The sequence below is a fragment of the Diabrotica virgifera genome, chromosome 9, assembly GCF_917563875.1.
Source record: "Diabrotica virgifera virgifera chromosome 9, PGI_DIABVI_V3a".
NCBI classification, from domain to species: Eukaryota; Metazoa; Arthropoda; class Insecta; order Coleoptera; family Chrysomelidae; genus Diabrotica; species Diabrotica virgifera.
Window position 1 is genome coordinate 174,961,444 of NC_065451.1, and position 25,170 is coordinate 174,986,613.

Sequence of the window (25,170 nt, forward strand, 5' to 3'; positions counted from 1 at the left end):
CAGTGACACTGTTGGTTTTCCTTTCTCCTCCAGTTCCCCCGTTTCGCATTTTTCTGTATACAACTGATACATTTTGGATATAGACAAATTGCTATCCAAATACTGCCTTTTAGTGTCTTGTCGGGAGTAATGAGATTCCATTGTGGGAAAACTTTCTATATGGCGTTTTATCTCGGCGATAACTTCAGGCTTAGTTTTATTGACAGGAGATGACATCCCCCTTTTGTCTTTACCAACAAAATTTCCAGATGGACCTCTATGTTTAAAAGCATTTAGAACAACGCAGTTACCAATGTTAAGTGTTTTTAAGAAGAAAAGCTGGCATATACGACGTTTGATTTTATTCTTCTGAAAATGGTATTGCTTAGAATTTTGACGAACAACTGAGTCATCATTTTTGCGTCGTCTTCTTTCTGGACTGTTTACGGTAACATTACTTAAAATAAAATCTTTCTGTCTGACAAAATCAAGATTCCAGTATGCTAAACACATCACTTTTCTGTCTTCTTCTGTGAAATCCTCGTGACATTTAAAGCGACAATTTTGACAATCAACTGGTTGGGGTGTCTTAGCTGGTCGTTTTTTTTTCTTAATTTGATAATCTAAACCCTGACTTCGCCTTTTCCTGGCAACATTACATTTCCAAGTTTTAGGATTGGTTTCTTTCCACCTATTTAATTTTTTGATTGGACTGTTTTCAGAGCTGCTCGGCTTAGACAGAGATAAATCACTATTATACGTTGGATCGTTGACGGAATCATCATTAAATGGATCTACAACAAACACTAAAATTAACGAATTGTACTTGAAAGCTATGTAAGTTTTATACCGGACAGTGGAGTTGTAGTTCTACATATTGGCATAGATTGTGGTTCCTCCTGAACAGCATCGATTGCGATTTCTTTAGAACAGGTACCAATTTGTTCCAGTTCTAAACAAAAACAACAGTACTGTTAATAATCCAATAATTTTAATAATAAAATAATTACACAAACAATAAATAAAGTGAATACTAACCTCGATCTGGATTTTGTGCCTACTCAGCATGCTCTACCATTTTACACAATAATTTTCTGCTAGCATTGCTTTCTTTCCGCCTATTTAATTTTTTAATTGGCTTCTTAGTGTTTTCCGAGCTGCTCGGTTCAGACAGAGATGAATCACTATTATAAGTTGGATCGTTGACGGAATCATCACTAAATGGATCTACAACAAACACTAAAATTAACGAATTGTACTTGAAAGCTATATCAGTTTTATACCGGACAGTGGAGTTGTAGTTCTACAGATTTGACACAGATTGTGGTTCTTCCTGAACAGCATTGATTGCGATTTCTTTAGAGCAAGTACCAATTTGTTCCAGTTCTAAACAAAAACAACAGGATTGTTAATAATCGTAATATTTTAATAATAAAATAATTACACAAACAACAAATAAAGTGAATACTAACCTCGATCTGGATTTTGTGCCTTCTCAGCATCCTCTACCATTTTACACAATAACTTTCCTCTGCTATACATTCTAAAGAATTTTATAAACTAACCACGAATACACGTTGCATCCACGTCCAAACACAATTAAAATTAATAAAGTGTTTAGCAAACCTAACCGCACTATTTGGAGTTAGTTGATTCTCCTTGTCCCAGGTTCTACTATTGCAGCTTGTATAGGCAACTAAAATTACACTGTGTGCAGTTAGTTGATTTTTCCTGTCAAGCTTTGTAATTGTTTGTAAATAAGAATCAACTAAGTGCACTTAATTTATTTCTGCTGTATAAAAAATTCCGCTAAAGGAGTTAGACTAAATCATGGTTCAGATTTAAACCTGAAGGATGACGAATTTGAAGATACAGGGTTTTTCCTGTTAAAATATTGATGTTTCTGGATTTAATGGTAATAAAATGTCAAAATTGAAAAAAATGGAGTTAGTGGATTTTCCCAGAACGCCCACGATATATAGTAATAGATAATATAAAAAAAATATTATTTTTTACATTTTTTACGATTATTTTTTAAATTTCTCATTATAACTTTTTTTTTTTCTTGTAGATGAATACTATATTATATTGCTCAATAAAGAGGGCATACTTTCTGTTCTTTAAAATGGTGTATCATCTATATTTAAATAATGGAAACCGAGTGATTCTTTGATATTTTTTACCTGTATTATTTAAAATTATTTCTTTTACAAAAATTACATAAACATTAGTCTTAGAAAACATCACTTTAGTTAAAATTATTTAAACGTTGACATTTACAAAATTTTCAAAATCAAAGTCCATCTCTTCGTTAGCATTAGCTTCAATATCTTCCTCTGACACCTCAGTTATCTTAGAGTTCCCACAATTATTAGTACCTACCCATGCACATGCACCCTTTACACAGTATTGAACAACTAATTCCTATCTTCCTACAACCGCAGTTTTTTGTACATCCTTTGGTACATTTACATGCTATTTTTTCAAGCAAAGCTTGTGGTGCAGGAGCTTTGACAGTAAATATTGGAATTAATCCATATTTTGAAGTTTGCCCGGCCGAGTCAAGTGGATCCAAAGTATTACCTATAAAAAATAAGATCACATAAAAAAGTTATAATGAGAAATTAAAAAAAAAAATAATCCTAAAATCAAAAATCGTTGCAAGTACTTCATTTTGAAAAAGCATATCTTATTCAAAAATAATCCTAGAATTTTTTATAATACACCATTTTAAAATAAACAGAATAAGCTTTCTTTGTTATTATATAATATATACCTAAATGTAGAAAAAAAAGTTATAATGGGAAATTTAAAAAATAATCGTAAACCTCCGCGGTTTTTTCATATATAGAGATTCATTGACCATATGAAATAATAAAACCCCGTTAACGTTCCAGTTCCTTTCTATAGTACATAATCAATAGCCTATTATATATCATTTGTCAGCTATAATATAATCCATAGAAATTGCAAAAATTTCGTGATGGACACAGGCATTTTATCATTTTCGTGCCGTGCGGCGCATGATACCAATGGAGTAACTTGTATTTGTTATTACGTGAAAACAAAAAATAACTCCACCTCAATTATTTTATCTGTTGTTTATAATATATCATTTGCCAGCTATTATAATCCATAGAAATTGCAAAAATTCCGTGATGGACACAGGAAATATATCATTTTCGTGCCGTTCGGCGTAGGATACCAATGGAGTAAGTTGTATTTGTTATTACGTGAAAACAAAAAATAACTCCACCCCAATTTTTTATAGTATGTTTATATATCATCGATCAACTATTAGACCAGTAAGGATCTGTTTTTAGGTGGACGTGAGAGGTGGCATTCAGATTTTTGCGGATAAAGTTAGGTGATAACTTCGTTAATAATAATTGATTTATGCTCCTTCTCAAATATGCCCGGAACATTAATAAAAAAAATAAATAATTTAAAAATTTCAAAAAATTTCGTTTTTTTTTCTACTTTTTTTGCTTATAACTTAAAAACTATTCATTTTAGAACAAAGTCCTATAGGAATAAAACAAAGATAATTAAATTTTCTATCAGATGCGGTTGGTTAAAAATGTCTTAATTTATCACCCTGACTTCAAAATAGCAATAAATATAAAATAAGGGGGTAAAACAAGCCTGTCCTTATTCAATGATTTTCCATCACTTAGGTTACACTTAGAATCTTCCTAATTCGCTTAGAAAATTTTTGTAATGTGCTAAAACCGTACACCAAATTTCATTAAAATTGACTTACTAGATTTTGCATAATAATTTTGCAATCTAAACTTTTTTTAAAAAATTAAAATTTTTTAAAATCTTGCACAACAAAAACTAGAACATACAAAGATTTGTCAATTTTTTTACATATAAAGAAGTACTCCACCTATCTAATGCACTTTACAGAATTGAAATCGGATTATTTAAGCAGCCTCAGCAATGTTTTAAAGTTATAAACAATTTTTTGGCTTATAAACAAATTAGTGCTGTGGCCAGGAGAGGGTGCTACGGGCTCCTTTATTTAGATGGACTTACCCAAGTTTTTTTTATGTATTTTGACCCGTAAAACACGAATTTTTTGGGTAACAGTTGATCCGGATGTCGATAAGAGTGTTATAAACAAAGAACTTGAGGAATTACATAACATCGATTTTTCGCAAAATAAAACATTTTTTTGTATTTCTTGGGTAATTCTAAGCAAAAAATGTTCTTACAAGTTTTTCGTAGGATGCATAGTTTTCGAGATAAACGCGGTGGAACATTCAAATAATCGAAAAATTGCAATTTTTGAACGCGAATAACGTTTGATTAAAAAATAAAATAGCAATTCTGCTGACAGCATTTGAAAGTTTAAGTCAAATTATACTGGTTTTAATTATTTGCATTGCTAAAAATTAATTTTTTTATTATTAAACAAAGCTATTTGTTTATAAGCCAAAAAATTGTTTATAAATTTAAAACATTGCTGGGGCCCCTTAAATAATCCGATTTTAATTCTGTAAAGTGTATTAAATAGGTAGAGCACCTCTTTATATGTAAAAAAATTAGTTAACTTCTAAATGGTCTACTTTTTGTTCAGAAAGATTTTAAAAAATTTGAACTTTTTTAAAAACATTTAGATTGCAAATTTGTTATGCAAAATTTATTAGGTCGCTTTTAATGAAATTTGGTACACGATTTAAGTATGTTACAAAGAATTTCCTAAGCGAATTACTAAGGTCCTAAGTGCCACCAAAGTGGTTAAAAAATATTGAATAACAACAGACTTATTTTGCCCCCTTATTTTGTATTTATTGCTATATTGCACAAAAGGTAATACCGTAAGACATTTTTTAGCAGTCGTATATCATACAAAATTCAATTATCTTTATTTTATTTCTCTACGACTTTGTTCCAAAACGAATCGTTTTAAAGTTATAAGCAAAGAAATCAGAAAAAAAGTCGATGTTTTTCGAAATTTTTAAATATTTTAATTTTTTTATTAATGTTCCGGGCATATTTGAGAAGGAGCATAAGTCAGTTATTATTACTGAAGGTGTCACCTAACTTTATCTGCAAAAATCGCAAACATTTCGTGATGGACACAGTCATTTTATCATTCCCGTGCCGTCCAGAGTAGGCTGGCAATAGAGTAAGTGAATTATTATTACGTGAAAACAAAAAATAACTCCACCCCAATTTTTTTATATTATGTTTATACAGGGTGTTTCATTAATAATTGTCCATACAGTAACTGGAGAAACCTTAGTACAAAATACGAAGATTTAACCTAAAACACTTATTGTGTTTTATCTAAAAATTTAAAAACTATTTTTGCTCAGCATTTTAAAACTATTCGACGTATCCTTTTCATACTTGGCAGGAAGTATACGTACTATACAAACTACTAAATTATGTTAAACAAACGTTTCTGTCTATTACGTACTATACAAACTACTAAATTATGTTAAACAAACGTTTCTGTCTATTACCAGAGGCGTACGACGGGGGAAAGTGACTGGTTGACCCTTTCCAATTCTACGCCACTGGCGGAATTTCTATTTTAGTTCAATTTTTGGATTCTCCAATACTTTCTATGAAAATAATATACTCTTCATTCGTAACGATAAAGTCATTCGTTTTCGAGATCTTTGAAGTTAAAAATGAAACGACACGGTTATTTTGATTAATGTATTGTGTCGCTTCATTTTTAATTTCAAATATCTCGAAAACTAATCATTTTATCGTTACGAATGAAGAGTATATTATTTACATAAAAAGTATTGAAAAATCAAAAAATTACACTAAAATAGCAATTTTGTCAGTGGCGTAGAATTTGGGAAGGGTCAACCAGCCACTATCCCCTGTCGTACGCCTCTGGTAGTAGTTAGACACGTTTATTTATCTTAATTTAGTAGGGTGTACAGTACCTACACTTTCTGCCAAGTATGATAAGGATACGCCAAATAGTTTTAAAGTACTGGGTACAAATAATTTTTAAATTTTAATCATATGAATCATAGCATAAATTAATCAAAATAACTGTGTAGTTTCATATTTAACTTCAAATATCTCGAAAACTAATGACTTTATCGTTACCAATGAGGAGTATATTATTTACGTAGAAAGTATTGGAGAATCTAAAAATGGCTCTAAAATAGTAATTCCTCCAGTGACGTAAAATTTGAGAAGGGTCAACCATTCACTATCCCCTGTCGTACGCCTCTGTTAATAGCTAGAAACGTTTGTTTATCATAATTTAGTAGAGTGTATAGGAGTCGCACTTTCTGCCAAGTATTAATAGGATACGTCGAATAGTTTTAAAATGCTGAGCAAAAATAGTTTTTAAATTTTTAGATAAAACACCCTGTAACTCAGTAAGGCACCACATTTTATTTAAGTGTTTTAGGTTAAATCTTCGTATTTTGTGCTAAGATTTCTTCAGTTGCTATATGGACAATTATTAATGATATCATAAATAATGTATATCATAGATCAATTACTTAATCCAGGGGTCGGCAACCTTTTTCGGATGGCGGGCCATGTTCAAAATAAAAATGTTTATGCGGGCCGCATATTCAAATGTAGCTAATAGTCTTCTACTTCAATCTGTTTGCATCCATCCCTGGACAAAGGTCTCCCCATGAGTTCTTCACTTCTCTCTGTTTTGTGCAATTTAGTGCCAGTATCTACCCATTTTTGCTTTGACGTCGCCTAGCCATCGTTTTTGTGGTTTTGCTTTAGTATGACCGGGCTCGTGCGGTCTCCAATGTATGTTTCGCGTCCACAGTTCATTGCTTTGTCATGGCCAGTTCCATTTTATTTGCGCAATTTTTCCAATTGCATCTTTCACCTTCGTTCTGCGTCACACGTCCTTATTTTCGTTTATGTCCTTTCAGCTTAGTCCTAACATAGCTTGTTCGATGGACCTCTGTGTTGGTCTTAATCTATATTCATCTTTCATCTATTTTAAGGCATTTGTATCGACCTCGTTAGTAATTTTGGTAGTTCAGATTTTAGTTCAGTTTTTCGCTCTTTTTTTTCATACTCTTGATTTTCCCTATAATATTTTCGATTTGTTTGGTATTTTAGTCCCTAATGTCTTGTCTTATCCTTTTTATTATTGCCTTATTAAGTTCCTTATATTTCAGTGAATTTCGGTCCATGCAACTGTTGTCCTTAAGCGTCTGTTTTCTTTCTGTCTTTAATTTATTATTTTTTATAAGTTTGTTGATTTTTCCCAAAAATTACATTAGTGCATTGACGGGTCGCGCAAAAAATTTCAAAGGGTCGCATGTGACCCGCGGGCCGCATGTTGCCGACCCCTGATATAATCCACAAAAATCGCAAAAATTTCGTGATCAACACCGTCATTTTATCATTTTCGTGCCGTCTGGCATAGGCTGGCAATAGATTAAGTTAATTATTATTACGTGAAAACAAAAAATAACTCCACCCCAATTATTTTATATTATGTTTATATATCATCGATCAATTATACAGTATGTCCCTGTAAGTTGTATCCATATGGAAAACTTTTTTATTATTAATTTTACGAAAAAAAGTTATTCTTTATAAAAAGCTCTGCATGGTCGAAAACCTAAGATTTAACCATCAAATATCAAATTTTTTGAATATATTCGAGGTATGTCAAAAATTTTGAATTTCACTCTGAGTACTCACGGGTCTAGGACGTTTCATCGCCGCCGTTTCGATGCCGCCAGTTCGATGCCGATGCCGGCCGATTCATCGCCAGTCAATTAATCGCTATCTGATATATTTCCGAATTTTCGACAGTTACAATTATTAGTTATTTTTAGTATTAATTAGGAATTCTAGGAAATGCGAGATATGACGGCGATGAAATGGACTGGCGATGAACCGGCGGCATCGAAACGGCCGGCGATGAACCGGCGGCATCGAAACGTCCCATTCCGGTACTCACTGAGTGCTTTATTTTTCGTAATATTGGAAATTGCTATTATGAAAAGTTGTTTGGAATTAAAAACGATATTCTAATATGCAATTACATCCTTCTAATTGAAAAAAAAAATTTTTTTTGAAGAATTATGGATAACTATCATTATTTTTTCAGTTATTTCAATTCTGATAACTCTTTTATTATTAATTTTACGAAAAAAAGTGATTCTTAATAAAAAGTTCTGGATGGTCTAAAACTTAAAATACAACCATCTTATATCAAATTTTATCAATTTTATACGAGGTATGTCAAAAAAGATAAATTTAGATCAAAAGTAAAGTACCTTTATAGTTCAGAATATTTCAAAAGAATCACTTTTTTTCGTAAAATTAATAATAAGAGAGTTATCTGAATTAAAATAACTGAAAATAATGTTAGTTATCCATAATTTTTCAAAAAAAAAAATTTCAATTAGAATGATGTAATTGCATACTAGAATACAGTTTTTAATTCCAAACAACTTTTCATAATAGCAATTTTCAATATTGTGAAAAATAAAGCTACTTTACTCTTGAGTGAAATTCAATCTTTTTGACATACCTTATATAATATTCAAAAAATTTGATATTTGATGGTTAAATCTTAGGTTTTCGACCATGCAGAGCTTTTTATAAAGAATAACTTTTTTTCGTAAAATTAATAATAAAAAAGTTTTCCAGAAGGATACAATTTACAGGGACATACTGTATAATCCACAAAAATCTCAAATATTTCGTGATGGACTGGCAATAGATTAAGTGAAATATTATTACGTGAAAACAAAAAATAACTCCACCCCAATTTTTTTATATGTTGTTTATACATCACTGATTAATAATATGATCCACAAAAATGGCAAAAATTTCATGGTGGACACGCTAATTTCATCATTTTTGTGACGTGCTGTACATGGAACTCACGTAGTAGAACTTTTTGGGGTTGGGGTTAATTTAGGGGGTGGATTTAATGATATTTTATTTGTAACACAAGTAACGAAGTATTTTGTATTGATTGTTTGAGGTAGTTTACGAGATTTTTCGAAATACAGTTTATTGCTGGAATCTGTTGCTAACTGCACACAAGTATATTATTTCCAGTTTATTTCCTATCCTTCTAGTTACTTCCATGTTTGACATTCTTTGAATCCATGATATTCGTAGGATTCTTCTGTAAAACCAAAATTCAAAGGCAGCCAACTTATTCAGATGGACTTGTTTTAATGTCCAAGTTTCCAAGCCATAAAGAAGAGTAGAGAACACATAACATTGAAGCATCCTTAGTGCACACCTACATTGGATCCGATTTTCTCCGATCAGATCAGATCCGATCCGATCAGACAGGCGGTGCCTACATTGGATCCGTCTTTCTCCGATCAGATCAGATCCGATCAGACCGGTTTTCCGGCGAGGGTGCCTACATTGGTTCAGTAATCTTCCGACCACCGACAATGAGTTCCGATGAAGATGTGTTAAGGAGATGATGAATTGAATATATTTAAATATGTTAGCTTGCAACCCCCAACTTGCAACCAGTTTGCAACCAACTTGCAACCAACTTGCAACTAAAATTGCAACTCAACTTGCAACCAATCGGAATGAAACCAAACACTTCTCGATGAGAATAGGAGAAGCTACTCCCGACGTCGGCCGATATCGGATCTGATCTGATCTGATCGGATCGGAGAAAAACGGATCCAATGTAGGCACTCCCATTTAATACTATGGGTTTATTTTTTATTCCGACGTCGGCCGACGTCGGATCTGATCTGATCTGATCGGATCGGAGAAAAACGGATCCAATGTAGGCACCCCCATTTAATACTATGGGTTTATTTTCTATTCCGACGTCGGCCGACGTCGGATCTGATCTGATCGGAGAAAATCGGATCCAATGTAGGTGCGGCCTTTAGGCGTAGTTCTAACCTTATATCCCGACAACAAAGAAACTTTTTAAGTTTAATGAATGATGCACATGCTATTTCAATAGGTCGTCTTAATTTCTTTGGTTTGGCCTACATTTGATGTTATCCATGTTCCTAAGTATTTGTAGTTATTATCCACACTCTCAATTACAGTATCTTCAATAGTCAATTGGATGTTTGCATGTGCTGATTAGTCATGATCATGCATTTAGTTTTCTTTATATTCATCTTCAGTCTGTACTCATGACATCGTTCATTAACCCATTAGCGCCCACGGATACCATACGGTATCAAAATCCCTCTCAATATTATTGAGGCTCCACTGGAATTGTTTTAGTGGGAATTCGAATATTTTCAGTTTCAACGTTAGCAGACATGACAGACTTTCATTCTATCTCATTTGTAAGCCGATTGCTGTATGTTTTATTGGTGTGCAATTTTTTTCCTGAACAGTTTTTATGTTCAGTCGAAATTATGGATGTTCGACGGGCGCAAGTATATTTTCGCAGTAGTAGTGCATATTTTAGTAAAAGTTTGATATAAACGCTAATATAAATAGATCAAAAATATTTGTTTTGGGCATAAATATTTTGAATCAATTTTAATTTGCTTTTGATATGAAGCATTAAATTAGCGAGATACCATATGGTATTTGTGGGTGTTTAGGGGAAATTGTTTGCCAAAGCGTCAACACCATTGATTCTTATATTACAAGAACTAAAAGAACCGAATTTACCATTTCTTACATACAAATAACTCGTTTACCGGCCTTAACTTGTTTTCCTTTCTTCGTAATCTAGGATATGGAATGGTAGGCACGACACGAAAAAATCGTATATCCCGATCATGTACTTTGACTAGCGAAAATTTGTTTAAAAAAAGGATCTAGGGAAGTATGAACAAGTGATTGAAGAAAATAATAGTATTCTACAAGTTCGTTGGATGGCCAATTGGCCAACTCAGTAGTGACAATGTGTTCTACAAATGCTGGTGTCCAACCATTACGACAGGTTTGGAGATATGTATTCTCAGAAAGAAAAAGAAACATATTGCTGCCTCGTCCTCAATAAATTGAAGCCTATAATAATAAGATGGGGAACTGATCTTATGGACCAAGGAGTAGCTTATTACCGAACAGGGAACTTGCATAAATTTTTAAATTCGAAAAAAATGTTATAAATCACAACAGAACATAATTTAAAACATGTATCAAAGATAAAAAAATTTTGTAGGTCTTTCGTTTGGCCCCCAAAGGCGATTAAAAATTCAAATTAAAACAGGTGGCCTAAAACGCGTCGTGACGTCACTCGTTTGTACATTTACATTTTTCCAACAAAGTAAACAGAATTTTAAATTAGACGTTATAAACGTCAGTAGAAAATACATTTATTTGACGTTACAAGTGTTTTGATCGTTTGAACTATTCATAGAAAACTGTACTTTTACCAAATGGTTTTGGGTCATTCCATTTCAGATCACTCAATTTTGGAGCAAAAAAAAATTTGGACCTCCGATTTGTCTGAAAATTGGTATATAGCTTCTGCGGGACGTAAAATAAGATATTTAAGGTCAAAAAATCTTCTTCTTTTTTTCTCAAAATGTTATTTTATGCGACTTTACAATGATTTGGTGTTTATTTATACAAATTTGCATTTTCTATCGTAAAGTATCAATGGAAAACATAATATTTTAATAGAAGGGACTCAAAAATGTCATTATATGGCATTATAACAAGTTACTTTGATTCAAAAAAAGCTTTTGATCAAATTTTATAGCGTAGAAAACGTTAAAATACCGTTTTTTACATTTTTCTCCATTTCCAAAATACATCATAATCGATTTGGCTGAAAATTTGCCCACAGATAGACAAAACATAGGACTTAAGTGGTCAGAAGGATTTGAATTATATTACAATACCAAAAAAGTTACATGCAATATTATAGTCAAAAATATAGGCGTCTACTGTAAGTACAATTAACTCGAAAATATCGACCTCACGACAAAAATTGTTAAAAAGAAATTGTAATAATTGTAAATACGATTTATTTGGAACAATTTCAGTTCCTACCATTTTTGTCGAAAAGTTAAAAATGGCGGAGATATTGAGCAAAACAGGTTCTCCTTTAAAATCAAGATGGCGGCTAACGTAACGGAGGAATTCATTCGTGATTTTAAATTTAGGCTACTATTGACTCCCTGTAACGAATCAGGTGTTAATTATAACAAATCTGTAGGTGATGTGGAAGAATATATATAAGCTTTGAAGGAGTAGCTTAATTGCTTGTTAAGTGTTATTGAGCTGGCTAGCTGGATATGTAAGAGACCTTTTGTGTGACTCAGGAGAGGATCAAGCCGAATTTGCACACCCGAAATAAGACGATAACTAATAAAGTACTGAAGTGTTCAAGCAAATAAATTAAAAATAAAAAGGAATGAAAAGAAGAGAAATATTGACCAAGAAGATATTTAGAAGTACGGAAGAGGGCGCCTGGTGAATTTTACTTCACCGAGTGACTTATACTGCTGCTTGCATCTACTTATTACTGTTATAGTACTATTACTTTGATCTAGATCTGCGAATTTATAGGAAATAAAACATATATTTAGGTACAACTAACAAATTTAATGAAACAAACCTATAACCACTATATACAATTTTTATACACTAGCTAAACCGGACGTACTAAGCTATGACACTCCTGTTGATAACCCAGGTTTTTACAATATGTGAAAAATATGTAATGAATGGTTTATATATGAAAGTTAATTAATGTAAAAATGTATGTACAAATTTGTTGTTAATGAAGAAGCCAATATTGGCTGACAATATCGTATCTGTTCGGAGGTGATAAACGTAAGTATAATACCTGACAATGAAATAAAAGTTTCGATAAGGATTCAAACTGAGATAATGTGCACACTATCTTTACAGATAGTTTATAATCCCCCCTACTATTTTAAAATAAATGAGCTAACCTTGAAATATAAAATTCTTGAAAAATTATTGTATAGTTTAATTATGTTTAAGAAAATGAAGGTATACTATTATTAGGATTATTAAGTTATTGATACAAAAAAAAAATAGGTAAAAGTGCAAATATTATTAAAACAAATTACAATCAAATTGACTTATAAAAACCTGTCCGGTCTACTAAGTGACCATGGGTTCTCCAACTCTTTCCAGGGAATGATCAGAGGCCCAAGGAAGGTAGCTTGCGGTGTTCCTCAACCTAGGAGGGAGGTGTATCCTTGTTACCAACTGGAGATACCTCTCAGTACCGGCGAATTCCAAAAAATAAATTCCATAAAAACCAAGATTCCAATAAAATCAAAACTTCCAAATATGTCCCAAAATTTCCCACTCTTTCCCAAAAATTATTCTTATTTCTGTTTGACTAAATCTTCTATTCTCCAGCGACTAAAAGAAAACAAAAATCTTTCAGTCATATTACTTCTTTTGAGTAACATGAAACACGGTATGTAGGAAGGTATTTATAAAAAGTTTGTAGAAAAACTTGAAACAAAAAGTTGAATCACAATACAATACAATACAAAAAGTTTATTTTGCCAAAAAAACAGAATATTACAATATACAACAGAGAATATACAAAACGTTTTTAGACAAAAAAGGATCTTCTCACGATTATAAAACCGATTACAAAAAGTCCACCACAAAGGTAGACCTTTGCGAAAAGATCCGAAAAAGATGCGAAAGTCCATCACTGATGTGTGTAATTGAAGTAAGATTGACCTTGATTCTTTTTCCATGTGAAGACATTTGAAAAACTAAACTATGGTTAAGGATTACTTGTTGCGAAATATGATTGTAAAATTGGATGTTACAAGAAGGATTTCTTTACAGACGTAAAACTAAAAGTAAAGGAAAATGTCATTAAGTCAGAAATTACTTTGAACTGGAAATATAATTTTAAAGAATTTTTCTCCGTAGAGGACATAAATTTGGTAGTTATAGGGACTATTTAAGACCTGATGGTTACAGAATAACAATTTTCCTAAAGTATGGTATTGAAAATGAGAAAATGGTCATTTTTTCCTTGGCAAGAACAAAAAAAATGGCGGCTTACCCAATGTCCAGAATCCTCCGATATTGGAACTAAAACAGCAATCTCACCATAATTTATACCATAAAATAAACTTCTTTCCAACTTAAATGCATTCCTTTTCAACTAAATAATTATTTTCTAAATAAAATAAAATGGCTAGACACCGGTCGCTGGAAAATCACATCATTTGCAGACGGCTACCGAAGATCAAGTAACCATCAACTTTCACTTTCTTTCCGTCCTGTCAACAGGCGGAAATTGTCATTTACCCATGAGCCAACGAATAAATGTTAAATTCACTAACCATACTACCAACCAAAATAATTATAATGGGCTCAAGTTTAGATTACACTCTATGCGAGTGAACGTATACCGGGTTGCATACTTAATAGTTACAGAAATGAATCTTATAGTAACCAGAGAACAAGGACCACATGTGGTCCTTATTCTCTGTAGTAACGATCGGGATACTGATCGTTACATCCCCTAAAGATCAGAAAAATAAAATTTTGGGCAGCTCGGCATTCAAGGTCAAATGCTATCCCGACTGGACTAATATATACTTTTTAGTCTGATATTACTGCATGTAACTTTTTTGGTATTGTAATATAATTCAAATCCTTCTCACCACTTAAGGTCCTATGTTTTGTCTATCTGTGGGCGAATTTTCAGCCAAATCGATTATGATGTATTTTGGGAATGGAGAAAAATGTAAAACACGGTATTTTAACGTTTCTACGCTATAAAATTTGATCAAAAGCTTGTTTTGAATCAAAGTAACTTGTTATAATGCCATATAATGACATTTTTGAGTCCCTTCTATTAAAATATTATGTTTTCCATTGATACTTTACGATAGGAAATGCAAATTTGTATAAATAAACACCAAAGCATTGTAAAGTCGCATAAAATAACATTTTGAGAAAAAAAGAAGAAGATTTTTTGATATAAATATCTTATTTTTACGTCCCGCAGAAGCTATATACCAATTTTCAGACAAATCGGAGATCCGAAATTTTTTGCCTGAGTGATTTGACATGGAATGTACCTTTTATTTTCCGTAGTAAACCTTCTTTCGTTTCCTTCAATAACTATATCAAACTCCAATGTCAACAAACTGGTATATATTATTACAATGACATACGATAAATGTTCATAAAATATAAATATTTTTCCTTTATTTCGCGACGAGGTATACCAAAATAGGTGGAGGCCAATAAACTAAAGAAGAAGAAGAAGTGACGTCACGGGCCGTTTGACCTATTTTAAGATACCGAAGACTTTAAATTTGTACTTCTAAGTTATTATGAGTTTTTGAAGCGTGAAATTTTGGAAATCTCATTTTTATACAAAACTGAACATTATTATGTAATAAAAAAAAATGTGCAAGTTCCCTATTATAGATGGCTTATAGACGTAGCTATGAACGCATGGTATTTATACAGAAAAAAAAATCGTAATACATCAAATCTAGATTTTAGACGGGAAAGTTTATTTGAACAAGTATGGTACCGCTCCAAAAAGGGCTAGAAGAACTGCTCTTAACAAGAATATTGTACGGTTTGATGCTATAGATCATTTCATATAAGATTTTCTTGCCGAAGAAGACGATGTGCAGTTACAGATTGTAAATCTTTTGGCCGAACAATGTGCCAAAATTGTAACGTGGGATTATGTTTAATTGTTTTGCAGCATTTCATACAAAATAAATAATAGAACATGTTGTAATTTTTATTTACCAACATGTAATTTTAGTTTTAATTTTGTAATAAAATTAACCTAAACGCCCACTGATACCATATGGTATCAGCATTTTTTTTAACCCCTGTACATAAATTTTACAAAAAAAAATTATTTTAAGTTAGTTTTAACCAACATCTATAATATATAAGAATTACCCAAAAATTAAAAAAAAATAATAATTTGGGCGTTAATGGCGTTGGATTACATGAACTTTTGTTATAGTTTGGTTTTTACTTTATTTAGTCTACACTTCTACCGTTGTTACATTTTGTTTATGATTTGCCATTTCTGTAGGCAAATTTTAATAATTTGATTTTTATTTCAGATTTATGTCCGAAATCCGAAAGATCTTTGGTAACACACACACGAGAAAATTCGTACAAGTGCGAAACATGTTTGGAGGAATTTGCTTTATTACAGAATTTAAAAAGTCATTTGAGATTGCACGTTGGAGAAAAGCCTTACAAGTGCAAAACATGTTTGAAGGAATTCAGTCAAAATGAACATTTGAAAAAACATTTAAGGCTACACACTGGAGAAAAGCATTACAAGTGCGAAACATGTTTAAAGGAATTCAGTCGAGATGAAAATTTGAAAAGGCATTTAAGGGTACACACTGGAGAAAAGCCTTACCAATGCCAGATTTGTTTTAAACAATTTGGTCAAGATGAACATTTGAAAAAACATTTAAGGGTACACACTGGAGAAAAGCCTTATAAGTGCGAAACTTGTTTTAAGCAATTTGGTCAAGATGAACATTTGAAAAAACATTTAAGGGTACACAGTGGAGAAAAGCCTTACAAGTGCGAAAGTTGTTTTAAGCAATTTAGTCAAGCAGGAAGTTTGAAAAGACACTTAAGGATACACAGTGGAGAAAAGCCTTACAAGTGCGAAACATGTTTGAAGGAATTTGCTTTATTACAGAATTTAAAAAGTCATTTGAGATTGCACGTTGGAGAAAAGCCTTACAAGTGCAAAACATGTTTGAAGGAATTCAGTCAAAATGAACATTTGAAAAAACATTTAAGGCTACACACTGGAGAAAAGCCTTACAAGTGCGAAACATGTTTGAAGGAATTCAGTCTAGATGAAAATTTGAAAAGGCATTTAAGGGTACACACTGGAGAAAAGCCTTATAAATGCGAGATTTGTTTTCAACAATTTGGTCAAGATGAACATTTGAAAAAACATTTAAGGGTACACACTGGAGAAAAGCCTTATAAGTGCGAAACTTGTTTTAAGCAATTTGGTCAAGATGAACATTTGAAAAAACATTTAAGGGTACACAGTGGAGAAAAGCCTTATAAGTGCGAAACTTGTTTTAAGCAATTTAGTCGAGCAGAAACTTTGAGTAATCATTTAAAAATACACAGTGGAGAGAAGCCTTACAAGTGCGAAACTTGTTTTAAGCAATTCAGTCGAGATGAACATTTGAAAAAACATTTAATGGTACACACTGGAGAAAAACCATACAAGTGCGAGATTTGTTTTAAGCAATTCAGTCAAGATGGACATTTCAAAATACATTTAAGGGTACACACTGGAGAAAAACCTTACAAGTGCGAAATATGTTTTAAGCAATTTAGTCATGCAGGAAGTTTAAAAAGGCATTTGAGAGTACACACTGGAGAAAAGCTGTAGTGTTAGATTTGTTTTAACCTATTGACTGCCAGCCATAGAAAAAAGTGTTGTGTGATTTGGTAGAATGCGATCTTACCCTTCAAAAAATATGTCACGTATTTCAGCACCTGTTTAATTGGAAGGATACTACAAATCTGGCCTCCACATTAAGTGGTCTGTAGCTTCTACATGATAGGTGTGAAATTTTAAACATTCTTGCTGTTGATTGGAGAGGAAGAGTGGCATAATCTAGCCTCCATGCTAGGTACATCATAGCCTCCATACGGTACTTCCAATATTTAATATTTTATTTATTCAAGTGGACAATAAAGGTAAAACACAAACAACTTTTGTTTCTTACTTATTTATTTAAACAATAATGTGACATTTTACATAGAAATATGAGTAATTTGGAATGTTTACTTGTCGAATTTTTCCACCGTCTGCACACAACAGCTGAACGGAGCCATTAGACCTAACAACAAAACGTGAAATAAAATGTGTATTTTAAAACTGTTGGATAAACAGTACCTACAATCAGAAAAACTTACCTTAAAAAAGGTACTCGATTATGAAATAACAAAAATATCAAAAAACACGACTGAATATCAGCTTTTTTATGGTGACACAAACACATCACATGACCGACCATATAAAATAAGTGAACCAGTGAACGACAACGAACGAACGAACACAGATTACAGATTCACAGATAGCGCAGGATTTGTCAAAAGTCATGTTCCACCAATCACGATGCCGACATCAGCGCCTCTGACTAAATGCAAGGAAAATCAATACGATTACATGTTTTTTATTAGAGTGAGCGGGGCATGCTGCCAGCAACGCGCCTCTCGCGCTTTGACAAACTTTGTTCATGTGCCGGCAACGCAACTCTACCCGTTCTTCATATGATTCATGTGAAGAACGCGAGCACTGTACTATACCTACTGTTTTTTTGAGTTCGTGGAGGTTGTATGAGTACTACTCTGTTCTGTAGGCCTGTTATAAAGGGTGATTCATTTAGAGGTACTTTTTTTTGGCGGGGCGTTAATGGGAGATCGTGCATGAATCGTATACCCTGATGTTTTGTTTTTATTCAGTATTCGGCAAAACGTCTAGAAATTATTCAACTGTACTACGAAAATAGGTGTTTAATGACGAGTGTGTTTCATGCACTTAGAGCAACTTATGGTCCACATAATTTTCCTACCAAACGCACAATTCGCTATACCATCAGTAAAACCTTGATTACACGTAACGAGTATTGTAGCGAGACAGCGTTCTCGGCCGAGTGCTCGTTTGGTATAAACATACTAACGAGTACTTGGCCGAGCACTCGACCCAGTCATATGGCGAGACAGTCACTCGGATTTTGTTCTATTTACTAGGCCGAGTCTTCGACCTCCCACCCTTCAATCGTATACTCACCAATCCACTCGGTATGTGTAAACAACACTCGCTGTGTAACTGTGCATATTACCACTTCATCAAAGGAGACGACTTGTGTTCGACGACGACGACAATGTGATTTGTTATTCTCAAAAATAGCTAACAAATGGAACTCAGATAGGACAATAAAGTTTAGTTCAATTGTATAGATAAGTCACACCCGTGCTTATGAAATTTCAAATCTTTGGAGTATAAAAATAAACAAAAACTTGATACAGCATATAATATATCGATTGTAGAAGAAATAAATATTGTTGGTTTTAAAACTCAAGAAGTCAAATAAAAAAAAGTAAATTCGACATTTAAGAAATTAAACATTAGACAAGAAATAAAACAATCAATGAATCGAAGAAATCGAGGGCATCGAGATTTGGTTTAATCCATTGTCTATAGTCCAAAGACGCTTATCTCCTTCTCATAATATATCCGTCAATTCTTGTATAAGCAGTGGTATAAGCCGTTTGATATATTTTTAATGTTAGCTTTACGATCCATAAGTACACTTCTCCTTGTTTTTGTGAATCGAAACAACTGACTCACCTCCAAATTCAAAAATTGCCCAATACGTATACAGGGTGTTTGGTAAAGAATGGGCCATAGCTTAACCTCAGGTTCCTGAGGTTAAAATTGGCCGATTTAAGCTAACTTACCTTAGTACAAAGTGTATAATAATCGAGATACAGGGTGTCAAAGTTAAACTTTCTTTTTATTTATTATTGAATATTTTCTGACAGGTATGAGATAACAACATGCAATTTGGTATGTGGGGTTTTTTGGGTCGACAAAACTAAATTCCCTACCAAAAATTATGTATTGCCCAGAGGGCGCCACATACGCCTTTCAGCACTCATTTATTACGTTCAATTTTTTGTATCCCTCACTCTGTATAATTTTGACATTATAATGTATATTCTCCTATTAGTTTTGCTTAAAAAAGGTATACCGCTTCCATCTCCCTAACCTCAACCGTTTTCGAGATAAACGCATTTTAAATTTGCGATACACCATCATTTTTAGCATAATATCATTGTAGTTACACCCGAAAAATAACTTAAAACCATAAAATTATCCAAAAATGTATCGCAAATTTCTTCAAATAGAATTTGCGATGCAATGACATAAATTTGAGAACTGGCACAATTATTATGGTTTTAAGTTATTTTTCGGGTGTAACTACAATGATATTATGCTAAAAATGATGGTGTATCGCAGATTTAAAATGCGTTTATCTCGAAAACGGTTGAGTTTAGGGAGATAAAAGAAGTATACCTTTTTTAAGTAAAACGAATAGGAGAATAAAAATTTTATCGTCAAAATTATACAGAGTGAGGGATAAAAAAAATTGAACGTAATAAATGAGTGCTGAAAGGCGTATGTGGCGCCCTCTGGGCAATACATAATTTTTGGTAGGGAATTTAGTTTTCTCGGCCCAAAAAACCCCCACATACCAAATTTCATGTTGTTATCTCATACCTGTCAGAAAATATTCAATAATAAATAAAAAGAAAGTTTAACTTTGACACCCTGTATCTCGGTTATTATAAACTTTGTACTAAGGTAAGTTAGCTTAAACGGGCCTATTTTAACCTCAGGAACTTGAGGTTAAGCTATGGCCCATTCTTTACCAAACACCCTGTATAAACCATTTCTCGCCCTCACCACTGTCTCGGTCTAGTAACAGTTTGCTGTCTCGCCACTGTACTCGTTACGTGTAATCAAGCCTTAACTTTGAAACTCAGCTTTCATTATTGGATAATACGCGACCAAACAGACCACATTCAGCACGTACTGAAGAAACCATAGCGGCAGTAGCGGATAGTATACGCGAAAATAACGAAGACTCGATTCGTCACCATTCCCAACAGCTTGGCTTGTCGTATGCAAAAACTTGTCGTATATTACGTAAGGATATTGGTTTAAAAGCCTATAAAATTCAATTAGTGCAAGATCTGATGCCGATTGACCTACCGAGTCGTCACCGTTTCAGTCGAAGTTCTCTTGATAAGCTTGCAGAAGATCCACTGTTTTCTAAAAAAAAATTGTTTTCCGATGAGGCCCATTTTTGGCTTAATGGGAACGTGAATAAACAAAATTTCCGTATTTGGGCTGATGTGCAACCCGAAGAGGTTCAAGAGTTGCCATTACTTATTTATTTATTTATTCACGGGCAAGCCCTATTCAGATATAAATGTTACAGTGTTCTAAATTATCATAATATAATATAACATAACAAAGTGGTTTGAGAAAAAATAATTCTATGAGTAGTACTGTTAGAAAAAAGAATAAGATAACATAGTACAATTACAAACAAAAAATAACACAAATTAATTCAGAAATGTTCCAAGGTATAACGGTTATGAGTTATCTAATACATACAGGTTTTGTAACACTAATCACAATCACATATTGATAAGCGCCTTTATCAAAATTACCAGGGTAGAAATATCAAACACTCCTTCACATTTCAACGTGGAAAACTATGAAATTTTTTCTAGGTCTACCCAGATTTTTTTTAAGGAAATAATAAGTACACAGTACTGTTATAAACAATAATATATTCTTCTTCATTCTTGTATGGAGACTTTAAAGCATGTTTATTCTTCAATATTTGCCTCCTAAATTGTTTAGATTATCGCACCATCTTTTTCTTGGTCTGCCAATAATTCTTCGTCAATTTGGTGACTTATCTCGTGCTATTCGTACTATCCTATCCTCTGCCATTCTACTAATGTGTTCGTTCCACTCCTGTTTCCGTTTTGTCACCCATCCATTTTATGTCTTCTACATTGCATGATCTTCTTATGTTTTCGCTTCTCTCACTATCCAACAATCTTTTGCCTGATATTCGTCGAAGTATTTTCATCTCTGTTGTTTCTAGTAGTGTAGTAGTTGTTAAAAATAATTTTTTTAAATTATATTGCATAATAAAACAGAACAGAATAAAAACTATGTTAAAGTTATACAGCATTACTTAAAATTATTAAAAAAGATTGAAGATCAAAAAATGAACCATATTTATATTGCGATTTTTTAAACAAATATACTTATTATGATGAAAACCAACGGATATTTCTTATAGAAATTGAACTTTTCTTGCTTTACCTTTGACAAATTCATTAATTAGATTTTCATTATTCAGGTCCTTTAAAAACTCAGATTCTGGAGAAATAATAGTAAGATTTTCTAGCCGTTCCTGACCCATTCTGGATCTTAAGTAATTGAAGCGTTTATTTGAAACACAACACTTGTCCAAAAATGAAAATTTTGGAAAATCAAGTAAAACTGTCCAGCTTTAATTTATTTCAAATCTTACTTTTATTAAGACATTCATTGGAAGGAATGTGGGTATCAAAATAATTATACAAACTTACCAAAATGTATTCGAAAATAGAGAGGTACTGTGTTGTACATATAGTTTCTGTTATGCTGAACTATTTCTAATACAAAAGAAACAAACATCACATTATTACTATCAAAGAATGCACACAACTGATAAATTTAAGGATAAGATCATTCACATTTACAACTACCGTTGACTAGGATGGGACAAGTGTTGTTTTTACAAAAAACCGCATGGACATCTGTTGTTTTTCTAAAATTATCAAAATTTTCTATGCAATGTGAACCAAATGTGTGAACTGGAAAAATAAACTAATATTCTATAAGAACAATACATAAAGTCGAATTTTCGAAAAATGGACATGTGTTGTTTTTCAAATAAACGCTTAGCTAGAACGGCTGAAGCTACAGAAATCGGTACCTATAGTTAATAATATACGTAACGAAATAGTAATGTTTGGGAATGAGTGGACTAAGTTATTTTTTGCAATGTTTTTTTTGCTTCAAAAAATATTTAGTTTTGAATTAGATATTTGTTTAACTTTGCCGAGTCAAAGGGCGCCTTTGGCGCCGTCGTGCGCCGCACGACCTTGCCCATATGGACGGCGCGTCCCTGATCACAATACAACAGCTCTGGTCGAAAGTATTAAAAAGTTAAAAAGTTAGGGAAGAAATATGATTTTTAAAACGGGAAACTGATATATTAAAAATTTGGAGGTTATTTAATGGTTTGGATTTAACAAAAGGTTTGCACCTGCCTAGTCGAACGACTGGGGACAAATGGATATATTTTGGAGAGAAGCTCGGGGCAGTTACACAGCCCGTTGATAATTACCTTCAGAGAAAAACAACTGTTGGTGTGGTTTAATGACGGGTGGAATCGTCGGTCCATATGTCTTTAAAACAGGCCGGCCAGAATGCACCAGAATGTTACTGTGAATGGAGACCGTTATCGCGCCCTGATGACAGACTATTTGGTGCCAGAAATTGAAGCTCGTAGTTTCAGTAACATTTAGTTCCAAAAAGATGGCGCCAATTTCCATACAGCCGCTGAAAGCATGGCTTTACTGTGAAAACGATTCGGTGAGCAATTTATTTCAAGCTTCGGCCCAGTGAATTGACTGCCTACATCCTGTGACATCACCCTTCTAGACGTTTTCCTTTGGGGCTACTTAAATTCCAAAGTCAACATGAATCCGCCGGTTACGATTAAGAGGATCGGTACGTATTTTCGGCTGCAATGCTATTCAAATGGGGATTCATTTTTTTCGAATCCTGAGAAAACTAATAAGTATTTTTTTAAAATTTAAACGCAGAATGAAAGATTACGTTATTAGCGAGGGCCGAAAGTCCCTGAGAACTTCTGTAATGTTTCTTTTAATAAGTTACAGGTGTGAAAATCTAAGAGAAAATGTAGTGTGATTTTTAATTTCAAATATCTCGTTCGAAAGAAACTTCTTATATATTCTAAGGGACTTTCGGCCCTCGATAATAATTTAGTCTTTCATTTTGAGTTTAAATTTTTTTAAAATATTTATTAGTTTTTTCAGGATTCGAAAAAAATGGACACCATGTCCGTGGAAATCGAACATTCACTATATTTGTCATACAACCACATACAACGCACCCATTCGAATATAATGTTATGACATGACAAGACTCAAGACAGTGGCAAGTAGAGATGTGTCCGACCCGCTATTTTGATATAGCAGTTCATTCTGCTACTGCTTTTTAACGCTTTTACGATGATAATAAAATCAATCACAGAGTTGTTTATTAAATAGTATTGATAGTGTATTTGAAAAATAATAATTGGTTTAAGGCGTACAATTAATAAAAAGTTATTGTTTATATATTATTTATGAAAAATCCAAGTATTTCAAGTCATTAAAGTTCAAATAAAAGTATTATTTTATAAGAGTTTGTTCCGATAACCGTAAATAGGTACGAGTTTAGCTATATAGTAAAGTGCCTATGATGGCATAAAATGTAGTAAATGCTAACGCTTCAAGTACGTACTACATTTTTGAAGATTTCACTACACTTTTTTGCATTTGCTTTTCTCCGTAGTATTTGCTACTATTTACCAGCCTACATAGAAGAATGTACTACGCTTTTGAAGTATGTGCTTGTATAGTAGTATTTTGCTTCAGTTTAAGTGAAGTTTGTGGGTGGACGTCTTCGGCGTAGGTATTTTTTGTTACAATATGGCATCATTTATGAATGTGTGTCATAGAAAAATTTACAAACTAAGAAGAAGATTCTTAATTTTTGGGGTCATTCTTTTATTAAATAAAATTTAATAATTGTGAAGAAAATTAACAAATAAACAATTGTTCATTTTTCTATTCTTCGCCTATTTCTTCGCTTTTCAGTAACACATTTCCTGTAACAACGTCCCATATTTTAATTTACGCAAATAAAGAAATAAATAGTCTTTATAAATTAATTAAGTAATACTACATTTATACAACGCAGTTCTTCACATGTTCAAACCTTATCTAAGCTTTCCATGGTAACAGTATATTATTAAAATAACTTTACAATTTTTTTTCTTTTTCGACTATTTGTATAGTATATAAATAATGGTAACCACTGAATACATAATTAGTGAAAAAATAATCCTATCATTTATACAAGTAAAGGTTATCCAAGGACATTCAAAAACTGAACGAAACCGAAATAGCCATCTCTATCTTTCTAATGACAATGTCACTGTCAACCTAATGTTTACATCTGTAGTTTCCATACCAGTGAGAATTTTACTACACGTAATTTGCCCTGTAAAGACAGAAAAAGTAGGGATAGCCGTAAAATATTTGCGAATTATGTACCCATAGCCTTAAAGGCTGTATGCCACTATGCATTTTCTTGTATCATTTCTAATATCGTTTCTTGTATCATTTCTTGTACATACATTTGTGCCCTGTATGACACTATGCAAGTTCTTGTATCGAAAACTGTATGAAATTCGGCACGTGATTGGTCGAAATTTTGTTTGTCACCCTGTCACGTTACATTGGTATGGTAGTACTGCGTCTACAGCTGATTTTAAGGATTTTATAAAATTTATAAACTTTTAAAAACAAATATTTTAATGTTATAATAAC

The 25,170-nt window shown here is 32.7% G+C and overlaps 1 protein-coding gene across 1 annotated transcript in view; it reads left to right on the plus strand.

Moving 5' to 3' along the window:
• LOC126891950 (zinc finger protein 345-like) overlaps positions 1-17,619 on the plus strand; it is a 75,158-nt gene extending 57,539 nt beyond the window's left edge. Inside the window, exon 2 of the mRNA XM_050661297.1 lies at positions 15,978-17,619. Within this exon, the coding sequence (XP_050517254.1) occupies positions 15,978-17,293 (1,316 nt within the window). The 3' untranslated portion in view covers positions 17,294-17,619. The remainder of the gene's footprint in view (positions 1-15,977) is intronic.
• The last annotated feature ends 7,551 nt before the right edge of the window (positions 17,620-25,170 follow it).